We start from the raw sequence: 19,272 nt of genomic DNA, 5'->3' as shown, positions 1-19,272 counted from the left end.
TGGGTACGTAGACAACACTCTCCCCTCTTGTTGCTATGCATCACCATGATCTTGCGTGTGCGTAGGAAATTTTTTGAAATTACTACGTTCCCCAACAGTGGCATCCGAGCCTAGGTTTTATATGTTGATGTTATATGCACGAGTAGAACACAAGTGAGTTGTGGGCGATATAAGTCATACTGCCTACCAGCATGTCATACTTTGGTTCAGCGATATTGTTGGACGAGACGACCCGGACCAACATTACGCGTACGCTTACGCGAGACCGGTTTCCCCGACGTGCTTTGCACATAGGTGGCTTGCGGGCGACTGTCTCTCCAACTTTAGTTGAACCGAGTATGGCTACGCCCGGTCCTTGCGAAGGTTAAAACGGAGTCAAATTGACAAACTATTGTTGTGTTTTTGATGCGTAGGTGAGATTGGTTCTTGCTTAAAGCCCGTAACAGCCACGTAAAACTTGCAACAACAAAGTAGAGGACGTCTAACTTGTTTTTGCAGGGCATGTTTTGATGTGATATGGTCAAGGCATGATGATAAATTTTATTGTATGAGATGATCATGTTTTGTAACCGAGTTATCGGCAACTGGCAGGAGCCATATGGTTGTCGCTTTATTTTATGCAATGAAATCGTGATGTAATGCTTTACTTTATCACTAAGCGGTAGCGATAGTCGTGGTAGCATAAGATTGGAGAGACGACAACGATGCTACGATGGAGATCAAGGTGTCGCGCCGGTGACGATGGTGATCATGACGGTGCTTCGGAGATGGAGATCACAGGCACAAGATGATGATGGCCATATCATATCACTTATATTGATTGCATGTGATGTTTATCTTTTATGCATCTTATCTTGCTTTGATTGACGATAGCATTATAAGATGATCTCTCACTAAATTATCAAGAAGTGTTCTCCCTGAGTATGCACCGTTGCCAAAGTTCGTCGTGCCCAGACACCACGTGATGATCGGGTGTGATAAGCTCTACGTCCATCTACAACGGGTGCAAGCCAGTTTTTGCACACGCCTCCCGAAGGGCTGTCCGGCGAGGGAGTACATCCTCGCGGTTGGGAGGTTGTAAACCCTAGCTGCGGGGATCTGCACCAACGATCTCCATCGACTCTTCTTCTGCTGCGCTTCGAGTCGGTACGGAACTGATCAAACCTTGTATGCTGTCTCCATAGTGGTCCTGGGCATGCTCACTATACCGGAATTTTTTTTTTCTGTCGCGTTCCCCTACAGTGGCATCAAGAGCCGTGCTATGCGTAGATGCACGTTACGATCTAGAATACATGGAGATGTATGGGTATTGCATAATATAATTTTGGAGTAGATGAGATCTATTGCTGAAAATTATTTATGCGGATGACAGATGAAATCTGTTACCCGACGTTCTTGTTGCTTCCCTAGAATTTGCGTTTGCTCAATCTCGAGACAGCATGGTGGAATTTGACAAAGTTCTAGCAATCCGTGATCCTGATTGATCATGGAAGTGCTAGCACTTCTTTGGGTTCTACCATAGTCAAAAGAAAGATGAAATTTGCAGATGAAAGGGCATTGCAGATAAGATCTGCAAGGGGGTCATGCGTATGACGAAGTTTAGTATGGGGCTCGAGATTTAATTATCTCGTGTTTCATACACCCCGAGATGTTAATCTAGCAACTTGAATAATCATACTTGATGATAAAACGTTGGTAGCTGCGGTTTAAGTCAAAACCTTAGAAGCCACGCAAAATAAAATTTTGCATAAACCGATTAGAGGCATCTAACTTGGTTTTGCAGGATGTGCATGTGATGTGGTATAACAATGCTCATATTTAATTTAATTATGTATGAGATGACTATATGATGTAATTAACATGACCTGCGTGTCATGACTCGGCATGATGCCTGGAGCCATATGATTGCACTTTAATGACCTGCGTGTCAACCTTAAGTAATGCATTTATTTTATCCGCTATGGCGATAGCAATATTATCTGGTGCATCGACAAGGTGGTGGCAATCTTTGCAAAGGTGAACACCGACTCGAATGCTGGAGACGAAGAAATACTTGACTTCTCCGTCAGAAGAGGCTATACCATATCATGCCATTATGAATTACCTGAGATGTTTATCCCTCTTGATGCACCCTTCTTGATTGCGCGGTAGTCGCTTTTATTAGGGTGATCTCTCAATTAAAATATCAAGTAGTTAGTGTTCTCCCTAGTGCAACACCATCACAACATCTATCCTTTCGGGGTGCGCCATGGATGCATGGGTACGAACGATTGGAGAAATGTAAGGCGGGTGAGGTCAAACCTCGCAGCAAGATCACTTGGTTGTCTTGACGTTCATGGCAGGATCGTCTTGAGCTCGGAACACACGCATCGAAAGATGAACAAGAGTCACATAGAGATGTGATCGACAAGTTGGCCTACCAATTGAAATCCTCGTCATGAGATGATGATTCTATGACGTTGAATTGATATTTGGATCTTGAATCACTCAAAATCAATTTTGAGAGATATTGATTTGAGTGGGAGCACACTTTAAAATAAAAATGTTTATTCACTAGTGCAAATTTCATTATAAACAAAGTCTAAGTGAAACTTGTGTTTTCCGTTATATATCAAATGGCTCGCAACACCGCGTTCAACTTAGGCCCGATGTTAGAGAAAGAGAAGTTAGCTATGACTGGAAACAACTATGCGGACCGGGTCCGTAACCTGAGGATTGTCCTCAGGAGCGCTAAGAAATTGTACGTGCTTGAAACTTCTCTTCCAGCTAAACCGGCGGCAGAGGCTCCGGAAGATGAACAAAATGTCTGGGCCACTAAGGATGATGATCACAACTTAGTGCAGTGCCTCATGCTAGCTTGCATGAGTCCAGGGCTTCAAAAATGTTTTGAATTCCATAAACCCCGTGATATGATCTAGAAATTGGATGCTATGTACAAGGAAACCGCAAAGTCTAAACGATTTGATATCATGAAGGCTTTGATGGAATGCAAGATGGCTGAGGGTAGTTCAGTTGGCGAACACGTGGCCAAAATGATTGGCTATTCTGAAAGGCTTAAAGCCCTGGAATTTCCACTTCCACCTGGCCATATGATGGACATGTTGCTTTCTTCACTCCCCCCGTCTTATGATGGTTTTGTCATGAACTACAACATGACAGGGATGGAGAAGACACCGGAAGAGGTGCTCGCCATGCTGAAAAATACAGAAGGAGGACTGCGGAAAAATCGCAAGCAAGTGTTGCTTGTGAATAAAACCTCCAGTTTCAAAAAGAAAGGCAAGCCAAAGAAGGGCAAGGGCGCCGGTAAGACCGGCTCCCAAAGCAACTCTAAGGGCGGAGCCAAGAATGAAACTGAGTGTTTCTACTGCAAGGGCATAGGACACTGGAAGAGAAAATGCAAGAAGTATCTGGAAGATAAGAAGACCGGGAAAACCGGTAATTGTTATACAGGTTAATGTCATTGACGTTTTTCTTGCTAGCGAAAATTCTAAGTCTTGGGTATTTGATACCGGATCGGTTGCTCACATTTGCAACTCGATACAGGGGCTTCAGAAGGTGCGCAAGCTGGCAAAGAATGAAGTCGTAATGCGCGTCGGGAACGGCACTGGGATCGCCGCTCAAGCTGTCGGCATTATGCCTCTACATATCCCTTCAGGATTTATGTTAGAACTAAGTAACTATTATTTTGTTCCACTCTTGTGTAGAAACATTATCTTCGGATCATGTTTAGTACACGATGGGTATTCGTACAAGTCTGAGAACAATGGTTGTTCACTTTATTGTAAGGATATGTTTTACGGATTTGCACCCATTGTTGGGGGCCTTTTCATACTAAATCTTGAATGTGAAAATGATGTCTTTAACATGAATGCCAAACGCCTTAAGAAGGCTGATACCACCACCACTTACTTGTGGTACTGTCGGCTTGGCCACATCAGAAAGAAACGCATGCAAAGACTCCAGAGAGATGGAGTTTTACCATCCTTTGATTTTGAATCATTTGACACATGTGAAGCTTGTCTGATGGGGAAAATGACCAAGACGCCGTTCACGGGTCATCCTGAACGAGCGGGTGAATTATTGGAAATAATACATAGTGATGTATGTGGTCCAATGAGTACAGCCGCACGGGGTGGGTATTTCTACTTCGTGACTTTTACTGATGATTTAAGTCGGTATGGCTATATCTACTTAATGAAGCATAAGTCGGAAACCTTTGAAAAGTTCAAAGAATTTTAGAATGAGGTAGAAAATCATCGTAACAAAAGGATTAAGTTTCTGCGATCTGATCGCGGAGGCGAATATCTTAGCCATGAGTTTGGCCAACATCTGAGTGACCGTGGAATCGTTTCACAGCTTATGCCTCCCGGAACTCCACAGAGAAACGGAGTATCGGAAAGACGTAACCGAACCCTGTTGGACATGGTAAGGTCGATGATGTCTCTTACACATCTGCCGATATCTTTTTGGGGTCATGCACTAGAAACTGCCGCTCACACACTAAACAGAGCACCGTCTAAGTTTTTTAAGACGACACCACATGAGATGTGGAATGGGAAGAAACCCAGTTTGTCGCATCTTAAAATTTGGGGATGTGAGGTACATGTAAAACATTTACAACCTACCAAACTCGATCCCAGATCAGACAGGTGTAACTTTGTAGGTTATCCAAAAGAAACAATTGGGTATTCCTTCTACCTACCCTCCGAGCACAAAGTGTTTGTCGCTAAAAGCGGAGTCTTTCTTGAGAAAGAATTTCTCACCAAAGAATTAAGTGGGAGGACAGTACAACTTGATGAGATTAGTGAATCTTCAGCAACTGTTGATATGGATAAGGAACCAGAAGAAATTCCGCTAATTATCCCTGCAACTGAGCCGGAAGTTGTCGCATATGATGCGGAGACTTCGGACAATGTTGTAATTGAACAGCGTGGATCAGGTAGGGCTATCCAGCACCTGAGTGGTTTCATAACGAAATCTTCTTTCTTGAAGACGATGAACCTGCACACTACAAGGAAGCGATGGCGGGGCCCAGCTCAAAAAATGGCACAAGGCCATGAGATCCGAAATGGAATCCATGTACGAAAACCAAGTTTGGAACTTGGAAGAACTTCTAGAAGGCGTAAAGCCGATTGGTTGTAAATGGATTTTCAAAAGAAAGACGGACACGGAGGGTAACATTACTATCCACAAAGTTGGACTTGTCACGAAAGGGTTCACGCAAGTTCCAGGAGTGAACTACGACGAGACTTTCTCGCCCGTAGCTATGCTTAGGTCTGTTCGGATATTGTTAGCAATTGCTGCTTATTTCGAATATGAAATATGGCAGATGGATATCAAAACGGCTTCCCTAAATGGAAACCTCAAAGAGGATGTATACATGATACAGCCAGAAGGTTTTGTAATTCATGAGGATGCTGGAAAGGTATGCAAACTTCAGAAAGCCATTTATGGTCTGAAGCAAGCATCAAGGAGTTGGAACATTCATTTTGATGAAGTGGTCAAAGAGTTTGGCTTCATCAGGAATGACGAAGAATCTTGTGTTTACAAGAAGTTTAGTGGGAGCACAAAAGCATTTCTAATCTTGTATGTGGATGACATATTGTTGATTGGAAATGACGTGAATTTTCTTAGCGAAATAAAAGACTCATTAAAAAGAGGTTTTCAATGAAAGACTTAGGCGAAGCGGCATATGTATTGGGCATCAGAATCTATAGAGATAGATCAAAACGCCTGATAGCGCTTAGCCAAAGCATGTACATTGACAAGGTGTTGAAAAGGTTCAACATGGAGAACTCCAAGAAAGGCCTACTCCCCATGTCACCTGGCACGGTGCTTTGCAAGAATCAGAGTCCTCGGACTTTGGATGAGCAAGTACAAATGAATGATGTTCCATATGCCTCGGTAGTTGGTTCTATTATGTATGCCATGCTATGTACAAGACCAGATGTTTCCTATGCGCTAAGTGTTAGCAGCCGGTACCAAAGTGATCCAGGGTTGGAATACTGGGCCACAGTCAAGGGTATTCTTAAGTACCTCAGAAGGACCAAGGATTTACTCCTTGTGTACAAAGGTGATGAAGAGCTCATTGTAAGTGGTTACACTGATGCAGGCTTCATGACTTACCCAGATGACTTCAAATCTCAATCAGGCTATATTTTCATATTGAACGGCGATGCAGTTGATTGGAAAAGTTCCAAACAAAAGACTGTGGCGGATTCTACGACGGAGGCGGAGTATGTTGCCGCTTCAGAAGCCTCCAAGGAGGTGGTATGGATCAAGTAATTTCTTGAAGACCTTGGTGTGGTCCAAGTGCTCTGGACCCGGTGGAGATCTATTGTGATAATAGTGGCGCCGTGGCTCAGGCAACGGAGCCAAGTTCGCACCATAAGACAAGACATATTCAACGCAAATATAAACTCATTCAACATCATGTCGAAGAGGATTTAGTGAAAGTACACAAGGTTCACACGGATCTGAATGTGTCAGACCCGATGACGAAGCCTCTACCACAAGCAAAGCATGAGCAACACCGAATAGCCATTGGTGTTAGGGAAGCCATGTAACTGGATTATGACTCTAGTGCAAGTGGGAGTCTGTAGGAGATATGCCCTAGAGGCAGTAATAACAGCTATTTTGTATCTCCTGGTTTGTAATGAAGGTTTATGTTTCATGCTATAACTGCAATGATTCTCGAGTGTGGAAATAAAACGAGGCTTGGAGGGAAACTCATGTGCACGTGTGGGATAATAAATGGTAAAATGTATTCCTAGTCAAGCCTCTATGATTGGCTCAAGTATTGCATGATGATCCTGTTTTCCTGATCATGGGCATGACCATGCCGACAATTTTGAGGGCACAATTGTTAGTAGAACACATGTGTTGAATCGACCCAATATGATGTTATGATATGAGATACTTTCATCACAAGTTAATGGTTAATAGCATAGGGAAGTTAATGTTTGCATAATTCCTTAGACCATGAGAGTATCGAGTTTCTTCGTACTTGCTTTTTGAACTTTGGGGTTTGTTAAACGTCATCTGTAACAGGGTGGCTATTACGGCGGCTTATGGGTTCACGGAAAAGTATGGCAAGTAACGAGATAGCTCAAGATTGGGATTTGCTCCTCCGACGATGGAGAGATATACTTGGGCCCTCTCGGTGTAACGGTATCCATCATCGTATGGCCAGATACCTTGTGATTTGATCACTGGGATGCCGGAACACGAAAACAAGAAAAGAGAACAAATCGGTAACGAGGTAACTTGCATGGTGGACAAAGTGTTGGCCCACGGGAATGCAATAAATCTCACCTCGGGTATTTGTGACATATCGCGAAGCAACATGAATAGCTCACAGCAATTGGAGGTTCACTCGAATATTTCATTCGTGTGGGTATAGGGGTCAATATGGGTGTCCACGGCTCCGATGTTGATCATTGATCGGAAGGGGTTCCAGGTCATGTCTATACTTCACCAAACCTATAGGGTCACACGCTTAAGGGTCATCTATCTGCTGAATACTAGACAGGGAGTCTGAGAGAAAGTCACCGGAAAAGTTTCGGAGACAACAGAAGAGTTCCGGAGAGAGAACACCGAAAGAATTTCGGTAAAACCGAAAAGTTGTTTCAGAATATATTATTAGGTAAAAATGGTTTCGGCACTCACCTGGAAATTCTTAGAGGGCCCCAGAATTGGTCTGGGAACTTTTGGGAAATTTCGGAGAGAAAACCCGAAAATGTTCCAGAGTTGCCGTAACCGCCGTTGTTGCTTTTCGCTGATAAAAATCACCACACTAAAAATGTTTCGGATCATGCCCAGAATAATTTTAGAGGGTGCCGAAAATGTTCTGGGACCTTCCGGATTTTTTCAGAAAAAATGTTTCGCAGAAAACATGTTGTCTCAACACGAGGGGACAAGATCCCACGAATCGGGGGTTACATGTTTGGTGGCTTTTTGTCTAGGGAGCACCCATGTTTCTAGGAGACATGTTGGTGGCTTGTTTCCCCCCCCCCCATTGGAGGGGGCAAGGTTGTGGCTGGCCAAGGGGGTGCCTCCATGGTGTCCCCTTGGTGCCCCACTTGAGTTACCATTTCACCCTTCATGTGGGACATGTAGCATGTGTGTTTTGGTATTTCCTCCACCACCCCACCCCTTGCCTTGGCCTATAAAAGAAGGAGAAGGGGCTGCCATTCTCCTCATCCCTTGCTCTCATACACATGCCATGCATTATGTGGCTTCTTCTCTCCCTCCCATGAAAAGAGTTTCGTAGAGCCGTAAGGCTGTCTGGGTTCCGGCAGGAACTAGTTCTGGACGGCGAAGCCCTGCCGGATAGCTGACACCGTATGTGTGCAACCCCATAGAGAGGTCATAGTTTTGGTCTTTTGCCCAAGGGGCTGTTCGAGTGTCCTCCCGAAGGGCTGTCCGAGTATCCGTTCGAGTTTCGAGGGTCCTCCCGAAGGGCTGTCCGCGACATCGTCCGGGGGACTGTCCGACCGCCTCCCGAAGGGCTGTCCGGCGAGGGAGTACATCCTCGCGGTTGGGAGGTTGTAAATCCTAGTTGCGGGGATCTGCACCAACGATCTCCACCTACTCTTCTTCCGCTGCGCTTCGAGTCGGTACGGAACATATCAAACCTTGTATGTAGTCTCCATAGTGGTCCTGGGCGTGCTCGCTATACCGATTTTTTTTGTTTTCTGTCGCATTCCCCTACATCACGCACATACATTGTTGGATGAAGCTCAAGGGGCTGTTTGTGTGAAACGACATGTGCCGGCTCCGACTCTACTATTGTTGAATTTGTGTGAAACGACATGATGAAGAAGAAGAGGTTGGTCATTGTCGTTGCTCCCGGCGATAGCGACGAGGCGGCGGTGGAGAGGTTTGGGCGGGAGCATCCGGAGAATCTCCTGGCCGAGTGAGAGTTCTACTGGAATCACGAAGAAGAAGAAGAAGAAGAGTTTGACTTGGATGAGTACTAGGAGCCCTCGGAGAGGGACGACGAGGTGCGACGACCCCAGCAAGGGCGAGTTCTGGGAGCAGTTCAAGTGCTCCGACGAGGACTAGTTTCATCTTCGAGTAGTAGTAATTTGATGGATGTAGTAGCAGTCATTTAATTTATGCTTTATTTTAAACTATGTTTAATTATGTTTGAAATGAAGTAGTACTTGAATTTGTTATGTTTGAATTCTTGTTTCAAATGAAGTATTAGTTGAAGTTTCATGTTTTTACATCTTCAATTTGCATCATCTATTGAAGTTCACTTTTACATCACCAATATACATCATCTATTGAAGTTGCCTTTTTCTTGGAGATGTAAAATGCACTTTTTGATGATGTAAATTATACATCTCCTAGTTTTACATCTTCAAATTTACATCATCTATTAAAGATGCTCTGAGGTACCAAGCACGACGCCTTATCCCTACTACCAACAAGCGCGGTGGTGTTGGTACCCACTAACCCATAGATTTTTATTAAACAAAAAAGCTTGTCAAGCGCAGTGCAGTTCAGGAACACTGGCCCAATGTTTAGAGCAACTCTAGCAGGCCCCTTAAACCGGGATAAGGGCCGAGAAAAAACGGGCGCGTATTCTCTTTTACCGCTCGGGTTACCAGCTATGTTCGGCTGCAGCCGATTTCGCCCCTCAAACCGTAAAACCACACGATGCAATTGACCATGATTTTGACAAATAAAACACAAATTCGGAGAGCTCAAACACAGTTTTGACGACATAGAACATAGTTTTCGCGCCACAAACCCAAAAAATCTCATCCATCATCACTCCATCATCATCACAAGATGAAATCTTCACCGCCACCATTGGCACCACCACTTGCTGAACCACCACCGAACATTGGCACTGCATCGTCTCTTGCGGCTATCCTCCTCCTCCTCTCCAGGATCTACAACCTTGCAATATCATGCCATTCTTTGGTGACCTCATCCATCTCATTTCGATTCATCATCTTAATCTTGTTATCCTCGGTAAGAAGCTTGGCCATGGCTTTGTTCTCGTATGCTATGGCTCTTCACTCCTCAATGGTGGCCTTGCACATGGTCTCCTCCTTGAGTAGTTACCACTTCTCTTGCTTCTCTTGAGCCTTCTTCTCGGCCAACTCCTTTTTTGCCTCCAATGTCAATAGCTCATTGGACTTGACCATGTGATCTAGCTTGTCCTGCAAGCTTGAAGCCTTCGCTTCCTTCTTGATCTTGTCCTTGTCCTTTCTGTTTCCATCGGGCTTGTTCTTGTTTCTTGGGCCATCATCATCTTCATCTTCATCATCATCAATCTTGGTGAGTGCACGTCTCTTTGATGGGGATTCTTTGTCAATCAGCTTCCACTTTCTCGCTTTCCTTGAGAAGTTCCCAACACAATGCTCTAGTTGAAATGCCTTCTTACCGAAAGCTTCCATGTCTTTGTACCTCTCTTGCGCAATTTTGTCCTACAAAATGAAAATAATGTCAACTTATGCAACCACTCCGACGGCTACAAAAGATTTGCACAACTTGGGACATGAAAACAAACTCACATAGTCGGATTCAACGGTGCCACTTGGAGGTGCATTGCTGACTCAAAGAAGAAGAAGACGACACTATAGAGCGAGGGAGCATGAAGAAAGAAACAATGTGATGCAGACAAGAAATCAAAAACAGGTTTGCATTGTGCTAGTAGTGTAAAAGTAAAGGCAAGTGGCATGGAGTTTTTGAACCTCGCTCACATGCTCTCTAATGAACAGTAAAACCCGAAAAATAGTAACAAATAAAAAAAAAATCTGATTTTTTGTGTGTGGTGAAATGACATTCATCAAGCATCGCATGCACAAGAAAACAGGCGGACCCCGCATGCACGCGCGCTCAGGCAACGGGGACGCACGCATGGGCGCTCTGCCTTTTTTCCTCCATCTGCTGCTGCTTTCAGTCCTTTTGTTGTTTCTTTATTTATTAGCGGCGGCAGCGACGAGTCTGCTTAAACAAAACAAAACTTGCTTAAACACGTATTCCCTTTCGTCCGGAATTATTTATCATAAAAATAAATAAAAGTATATTTAGAACTAAAATACATTTAGATACATCTATTTATAGAAAAGTAATTTCGGACAGAGGGAGGAAATACGCACATACATCAGGGAAGACGGCTTTGCTTTTGCGTAAAGGGCGGGGCGAGGGATTGTTCCCTGCCACTGCGGCACACCTAGAGCACATAACCATGCATCAGTACAGAGGTTGGATGGGATGGGGATGGGATGGCCTGGGTTGCATGCCATGCCATGGAATATATACTCTTTGTTGCCAACAAGCAAAAAGGATTTAGTACGACCTTAAAGCAAAGCCTCCTCCTCCCTCTGGTGAGTTCACTCAGTAGCATGCAGCATCTAGTGCAGTGTACTAGTGCTCACTCACTCACTCACTCACTCGGTACTCCTGCGGCACACCTACAGCACATAAACATGTGCTGTGAGTGTGAGTGTGTGGTGACATGATTGGCTGCGGTCACTGCATAATCTCGCTCGGTACTCCTACGCTGGAGCACAAGATTTGCTACTGTATCTCAAGCAAGAGGCGCAGCAGCAGATGACAAGATCCAACTAGGTTTGGTCTTTGGTGCGAGCCACCAAGCCATATCCATCTGGCCTCCTCATCCTGCTGCCGCTGCTCTTGCACTACCTGCTGCAGCAACAAACCTGAACAAGTGAGCTAGGAGGAAAGAAAGGCTCGCTGTCTGCATGCATGCTCCAGGCGGCACGTACGTGGCGGCCCTACCTAGGAATAGGATGGATCATGATCGTGGATGTGGATGTGGAGATGCATGATGAGATGGACGACGGCTTTCTTACTGCCTTTTGTGACTTTTTACCCTACCACGCATGCATCATGGACGAGCCAACATGCCACACAAACTGCACACCGGCAAGTAAATATGGTGTTGATCGTGCACAAATACGTGTTTTCATAAAAAAATACTGGTCACGTTGCACGGTTACACGCTCGCTCGCTCCTGCAAGTTATAAGTGTCAACTTGAATAGCGTGCTAGACACTGCTAGTGCAGTGCAATGCTTGTGCTTTCTATCCGCCGAGCTCATGTGAAAATTTAAAAAGTTGCTACATCTAGCTTTTTCTTCTTCTCCTTTTCATGGAAAAAAAGTTACTACGTAGTACTAGCTAGCTAGCTGGTGTATATTCCTTTAACCCCTTTTTCACTGGGCATGCACTGCACTTTGAATGGATAGATTCCATCCTGTCCAAACAAAGCTGACGCTGGCTGTCAAAGCACCAAAAGGAACAAACAAATAGTCCCTGAGTGAGTGAGAACATTCTTTCCTCTCGCAAATCACATCAAGCATGACTTGACAGGACGCAAATTAATTAGCAGTACGGGCACTAATCATCATGGATTAGATTAGATATATACGTGCCATTAATCGTACGTACTACTCATATGTTGTTGTGCTGATTAGTTAAAGGCCAGCTTGTCGAAAGATTGATTAATGGCCGTGGCCAGATGGACGGATGATTGCTCACTCGTGAGTTTCTTTCCCAACTCTTCTAAACTGTCATCCGCTCAACTTTATAATCAATGTCTCCGTCTCATAATATAAGAGCGTTTTTGACACTAAAGCAGTGTCAAAAACGCTTCTATATTATGGGATGGAGGGAGTATATATTAAAATCCACACGGTCGAATGATTCAGTGCTGAAGAAATCCTCATACAAATTGATCAAACAATACATGAAAAACAAAGCAAAAAGATTGGAAGAAGCACACAAGAGGTCGAAACGCCACAAGAAAGACATAGTAAGACCCTTTTTTTTTGCGAATTGAGATAGTAAGACCTAACGACTCAGTCACGCTTAAAATAGAGGATGGCAACAAAAGCGCCCCGCCGCTGACATCAAGGAGCTCCGATTCAAGCCAACCCAAATAACAGAAGCAAAGCGGACAAATTTGAGCGAGATAATAATAGCCTTTTTTTTGAATTTTCTATGATAGCCTTTTCTGATTTAAAAAATGCAGTAATAAAACAGATGCATGCTCTTAATGGTAAAAAGAAGGGGATGCAAATTTTACCGAGAACAGATGCAAAGCAAAGTAGAGGTGTGTGAAATGATTGAGTAAAAAGAAGGGGATGCACTTAGTTGAAATGCAACATGCGTGGTAAGCAGTGGTGCTCGAGTCATCGGTAACACACAAACATTTGCAGTGGAGGAGATGATTTGGAGGCAAGGCGACCAAAGTTTTTGGTTCTTCCGTCCCATCGATCATAATCAGCACCAGGTTCCACTCCCACCCCAGCTCAAAATCATCTACCCCGCGTTCTAGTATTATTCAGCATTTAGCATTTCAAGGAAGGATTATCAGTTTTTTTTGGAATATCAATACAGACACAGTCGCTCATATATACACGCATATACTCATCTCTATAAACGCATACATGCACACCCTGCACCTCCAAGAGACTGAGCCGGCATATCATCGTGAGATTTTACGAAGTCAAAGCGTATCACCGGAAATCCTGAAATAAATTCAAGATAAATACGAGCCCGAGGGTAAGTAACAGAAATTAGAAATGCAGCGAGTATATAAATACTTTTCCGGATTTATTGGGCCTTAGCGTATTTTTTGTTAAATTTTTACTATAGATTTAACTTGTAAAGCATAATTATAATTTTTTAAAGGAGAATGTACTCCGGCCTCTGTATCTGGGCGATGCAAGCAGCCATTTTATTAATTATTCACAAAGCCCTTACAAGATAATACATTAGTAAGCCTGAAGCCACCTTCTTGGCAACACATGTCGCTACTCTTATCCCCGTGATGAAGGGGTGCCGAATATCCAAGCCTAATACCAAACATACATCGCACTAATACCTAACATCTAATGCCGGATGCCTCATCCAAGCTAAAAGATCGTGGGTGTCGCCTAGAGGGAGGGGGTGAATAGGCGCTTTAAAATAATTACGGTTTAGGCTTGAACAAATGCGGAATAAAATTAGCGTTTAATTTGTCAAGCACAAAACCTAAAACAATCAGGCTCACCTATGTGCAGCAACAACTTATGCTAAACAAGATAAACAACTAAGTGATAGCAAGATATATCAAGAACCAATATGGCTATCACAAAGTAAAGTGCATAAGTAAATGGCTCGGATAAGAGATAACCAAGGCACGCGGAGACGACGATGTATCCTGAAGTCCACACCCTTGCGGATGCTAATCTCTGTTTGAAGCGGTGTGGAGGCACAATGATCCCCAAGAAGCCACTTGGGCCACCGTAATCTCCTCACGCTCTCGCATAATGCAAGATGCTATGATTGCACTAAGGGACCCTTGATGGCGGTCACGGAACCCATACAAATGGAGACCCTTGGGGGAGGTCACCGAAACCGTACACTTTGGCAACCCTTGAGGGCGGTAACCGGAACCCGTACAAATTGCTCGGGGCAATTCACACAACCTAATTGGAGACCCTGACGCTTGCTCAGAGCTTTACACAACAATGATTGAGCTCCGAAGCACCACCAACCGTCTAGGGCGCCCAAGCACCCAAGAGGAAGAAGATCTAGGGTACCAAGCACCCAAGAGTAATAAGCTTCTCAACTTCACTTCCACGAATCACCGTGGAGAACTCAAACCGATGCAACTAATGCAATGGCAAGGGCACAGGGAGTGCCCAAGTCCCTCACTCCCAAATCCCACCAAAGCAACAAAGGCTATGGAGAAAAATGAGGGGAAGAACAAGAAGAAGAACACCAAGAACTCCAAGATCTAGATCCAAGGGGTTCCCCTCACATAGAGGAGAAAGTGATTGGTGGAAATGTGGATCTAGATCTCCTCTCCCCCCCAAACTAGTAAGAATCCATGGAGGAATTGAGAGATAGCAAGCTCGAAGAAGGTCAACAATGAGGGGCAAATACGAGCTAGAAGGATAAGATGCAATGGGGAAGAAGATCCCCTTTTATAGGCCTCCCCAAATCCAACCGTTATGCACTTTGCTCGTGCTCAAGCGGTACTACCGCTTGGGGGAGCAGTACTACCGCTTAAAGCGGTAGTACTAGGGCCAGTACGCAACAGTACACAAAACAGAAGCCGGTAGTGCCGTCCAGAGTGGTACTACCGCCCTAGATCCGCTCTACTACCGCTTAGGTAAAGAGGGCAACCAAAAATGAGCACAGAAGGTATTTCCTAAGCGGTACTAGGCGCGGTAGTAGAACACGGAAGTACCGCTTAAGCGGTTCTACCGGGCTACTACCATGCAACTACCACTAATAGAAAATAGGCAACAGAAAGTAGCACAGAAAGGACTTCCCAAGCGGTAGTAGCAACGGTAGACCATAGCGGAAGTACCGCCTAAGCGGTACTATCGTGGTACCTAGAGGTACTACCGTCCGAGCACAAAAAAACTACCCTGAGACTAAAACTGCCATAACTTCTCCATACGAGCTCCGAACAGAGCAAACTCAAGCTTGTTGGATAGAAGACAACAGTAGAAAAATGCCAATGATATAGAGATGTGAAACCTCTATGAATGAAGAACTGGCAAAAACTCCAACATCGAAAACATCATAGAAGATGCATGTGAACTCCGTTTTTGATGAACTCGAGCTTGTCATCAAGATGACAATAAGCTCTAAAACTCACAAAGAGAAACACCAAACAAGAATCAAGAAAAATGATGCAAGGATGCAATGGTTTGAGCTCCCTACGAATGATATTCTCAAGCTACTAACTTGAGAGCCCCCCTTGATAGTACAGCAATCGATCCTATAACCCGGTCTCCCAACAACCACCATGAGACCGATAAAATAGAAAACCTATCAAGGGCAAACCTTTGCCTTGCACATAGTTCACTTGAGCTAGATGATGACGATCTTGACTTCCTCAAGTTGGACCATCTTTCTTGATTGCGTTGGCTCGATGAAGACTAGTTGATTGCTCCCCCATACTCCACTATGGGTGAGCCACTCTTCGACACATCTTCACAAGTCCATTGTCACCACAATGGATGGCAAACTTCAATCATGATCTCTTCATGATACTCCACTTGAACTTGCACACCACAAACTTGATGATGATCACCACTTGCTGTCATCCTCCATGGGTTGTATGAGATCTTCCTCTTGACGCAAGCCCATGGAAACATACCTAACCCCACAAAAAACTCTCATGTAGACGATTGGTTAGTACACAAAGCGTAATGGACAATGCTTACCATACCATGGGATCACTTGATCCCTCTCGGTACATCTTCTACGCTTTGTATGTTGATTAACTTGATTCACTCTTTGACTTAGCCTTGATCAACCTTGTATCATGTCTTCTACATGACCACTCTTTGGATAATTCCTTCAATAGCACCTTGGTCATCACACAAACTCCTTCAAACCAACATATGGACTTCAAGAAAATCCTATGGACAAATTCTTCAAATATAACTCAAGGCAACCATTAGTCTATAGAGAATGTCATCAATTACCAAAACTAAACATGGGGGCACCACATGTTCTTTCACAAGCCACATACCTGCACTGGGTTACACATCGGTCCGGCGCACTTTCAGTGGGCACCACATGCGCACCTTGCAAGGGCCGTCACCTCCTTCATCCGTCAATCCATCCTCATATCAGATATTGACGGATCGACCTCGCCAGGCCTCTCTGCCATTGATGACACAACGACAGCAGACAATGTTGTCCTCCTACACAAGTCCATCGCCACCCATCGGATGCCGAGTCTCCACTGCGCCACGCCGCCGAGATCCACCACTATCGATGTGTAGGATGAAGCGCCGCTCCACCACCTGTCGACGCCCAACCACCAAGCCGTGCACATGTCCGTCCAGCTGATGAATGTCTACAAAGATGATGCCCACACGGGGGTGACGACGAAGAACTCGCCATCATCCGATCCAGGAGGCCCCTCAACGCCTCCAACAAGGGCTATGATGCCAACGGGCATCGTCGTCAATGGCAGCCTCCTCCAGATCTGAGGCTTCCCCGGAAGCAATGGAGCGAGGGATGCCCCCACCATCACCTCCAACGAGAAAAAGACACCCACCGGCGCCGCCAAAGATGGTGGCATCCTCACCCACTTCATCCCCCCGCACGGGCTTTGCCAGCCGGGATTCGACAGCGGCGGGAGGGGATGCAGAGGGGAGGGAAGGCGGAGACGAAGAGAAAGAGAGAGAGAGAGAGAGATCTGGATTGGGAGGGGAGGCAGAGGCGGACGGGAGGCCTAGAACATAAATTGTATGCCACAAAAGTTATATTGTTCACTGTTAATTTAAGGCATTGTTGTGAATCAGATGAAGCATCTAGAAAAATTGCTCACTCCGCCTCCTGGCATGGAAGCTGGACAATTTCATCCATCAGTTCAAAATCCAAAACATGGTGAACTGTCTCAGTCTTATCCTTCAAATTATATATGATCTCACAACATATTATCATCTCACACATTGTCTCTAGATCCCATGGCTGGAGCGGTGGAGGGTATCGGGGCGGCGAACGAATATGGGAGGTGCGGGCATCATCAGGCTTGGTGGAGAGGCGGCTGGGTGGAGCTGCAAAGGGCCAAATTTGATGTTTTGACCTTTTTGACAAAGTTTAGCCGAATCTGACCTCCATTAGAAAGTATTTCGGCATCTGACCCTTTTTTTCTACCGTCATAGTGCTTGGCGGTAGGGTATAACTGCCTACTGATATGTCTCCAACATATCTATAATTTTTGATTGCTTCATGCTATATTATCTACTGTTTTGGACATTGTTGGGCTTTATTATCCACTTTTATATTATTTTTGGGACTAACCTATTGATACGTCCCAACGTATCTATAATTTTTGATTGTTCCATGCTATTATATTATCAACCTTGGATGTTTTATATGCATTTATATGCTATTTTATATGATTTTTGGGACTAACCTATTAACCCAGAGCCCAGTGCCAGTTTCTGTTTTTTCCCCTTGTTTTAGAGTATTGCAGAAAAGGAAAATCAAACGGAGTCCAATTGACCTGAAACTTCACAGAACTTATTTTTGGACGAGAAGAAGCCCACGGAGTATCGAAGACGGACCAGGAGAGTCTCGGGCTGTCCACGAGGGTGGGGGGCGCGCCCCCTGCCTCTTAAACAGCCCGGAGGTCCACCGACGTACTTCTTCCTCCCATATATACCCATATACCCTAAAAACTTTGGAGAGCGCAATAGATCGGGAGTTCCGCCGCCAGAAGCCTTCGTAGCCACCGAAAACCAATCTAGACCCGTTCCGACACCCTAAAATAGCCTAACGGGATATCCCGTTTGATATTCTTTTCTTCGAAACCCTAAAATAGGCAAAAAAAACAGCAATTCTGGGCTGGGCCTCCGGTTAATAGGTGATGTCTACTACACAACCTTCTTCTTGTAGACGTTGTTGGGCCTCCAAGTGCGGAGGTTTGTAGGACAGTAGCAAATTTCCCTCAAGTGGATGACCTAAGGTTTATCAATCCGTAGGAGGCGTAGGATGAAGATGGTCTCTCTCAAGCAACCCTGCAACCAAATAACAAAGAGTCTCTTGTGTCCCCAACACACCCAATACAATGGTAAATTGTATAGGTGCACTAGTTCGGCGAAGAGATGGTGATACAAGTGGTATATGGATAGTAGCTATAGGTTTTTGTAATATGAAAATATAAAAACAGCAAGGTAACTAATGATAAAAGTGAGCGTAAACGGTATTGCAATGCGTTGAAACAAGGCCTAGGGTTCATACTTTCGCTAGTACAAGTTCTCTCAACAATAATAATATAACTGGATCATATAACTATCCCTCAACATGCAACAAAGAGTCACTCCAAAGTCACTAATAGCGGAGAACAAACGAAGAGATTATGGTAGGGTACGAAACCACCTCAAAGTTATTCTTTCCAATCAATCCGTTGGGCTATTCCTATAAGTGTCACAAACAGCCCTAGAGTTCGTACTAGAATAACACCTTAAGACACAAATCAACCAAAACCCTAATGTCACCTAGATACTCTAATGTCACCTCAAGTATCCGTGGGTATGATTATACGATATGCATCACACAATCTCAGATTCATCTATTCAACCAACACAAAGTACCTCAAAGAGTGCCCCAAAGTTCTACCGGAGAATCACGACGAAAACGTGTGCCAACCCCTATGCATAGGTTCATGGGCGGAACCCGCAAGTTGATCACCAAAACATACATCAAGTGAATCACGTGATATCCCATTGTCACCACAGATATCCACGGCAAGACATACATCTAGT

The 19,272-nt window shown here is 44.6% G+C and overlaps 1 protein-coding gene and 1 pseudogene across 1 annotated transcript; both read left to right on the top strand.

Annotated features, from left to right (window-relative positions):
- Positions 1 to 2,615: 2,615 nt before the first annotated feature.
- On the top strand, positions 2,616 to 3,455 carry LOC147988045 (uncharacterized). The gene has a single exon (XM_087542586.1). The coding sequence runs from the start codon at positions 2,931 to 2,933 to the stop codon at positions 3,453 to 3,455; it is 525 nt and encodes a 174-aa protein (XP_087398712.1). The 5' UTR covers positions 2,616 to 2,930.
- Positions 3,456 to 5,754: 2,299 nt separating this feature from the next.
- LOC147988044 (secreted RxLR effector protein 161 pseudogene) lies at positions 5,755 to 6,285 on the top strand (annotated as a pseudogene).
- Positions 6,286 to 19,272: the final 12,987 nt, after the last annotated feature.

This window comes from Triticum urartu, chromosome 2A (assembly GCF_056163025.1).
Source record: "Triticum urartu cultivar PI428250 chromosome 2A, HENAU_Tu73, whole genome shotgun sequence".
Taxonomy (NCBI): Eukaryota; Viridiplantae; Streptophyta; class Magnoliopsida; order Poales; family Poaceae; genus Triticum; species Triticum urartu.
The sequence above is the reverse complement of the archived record's forward strand: the minus strand, read 5'-3'. Positions and strand labels throughout refer to the sequence as shown.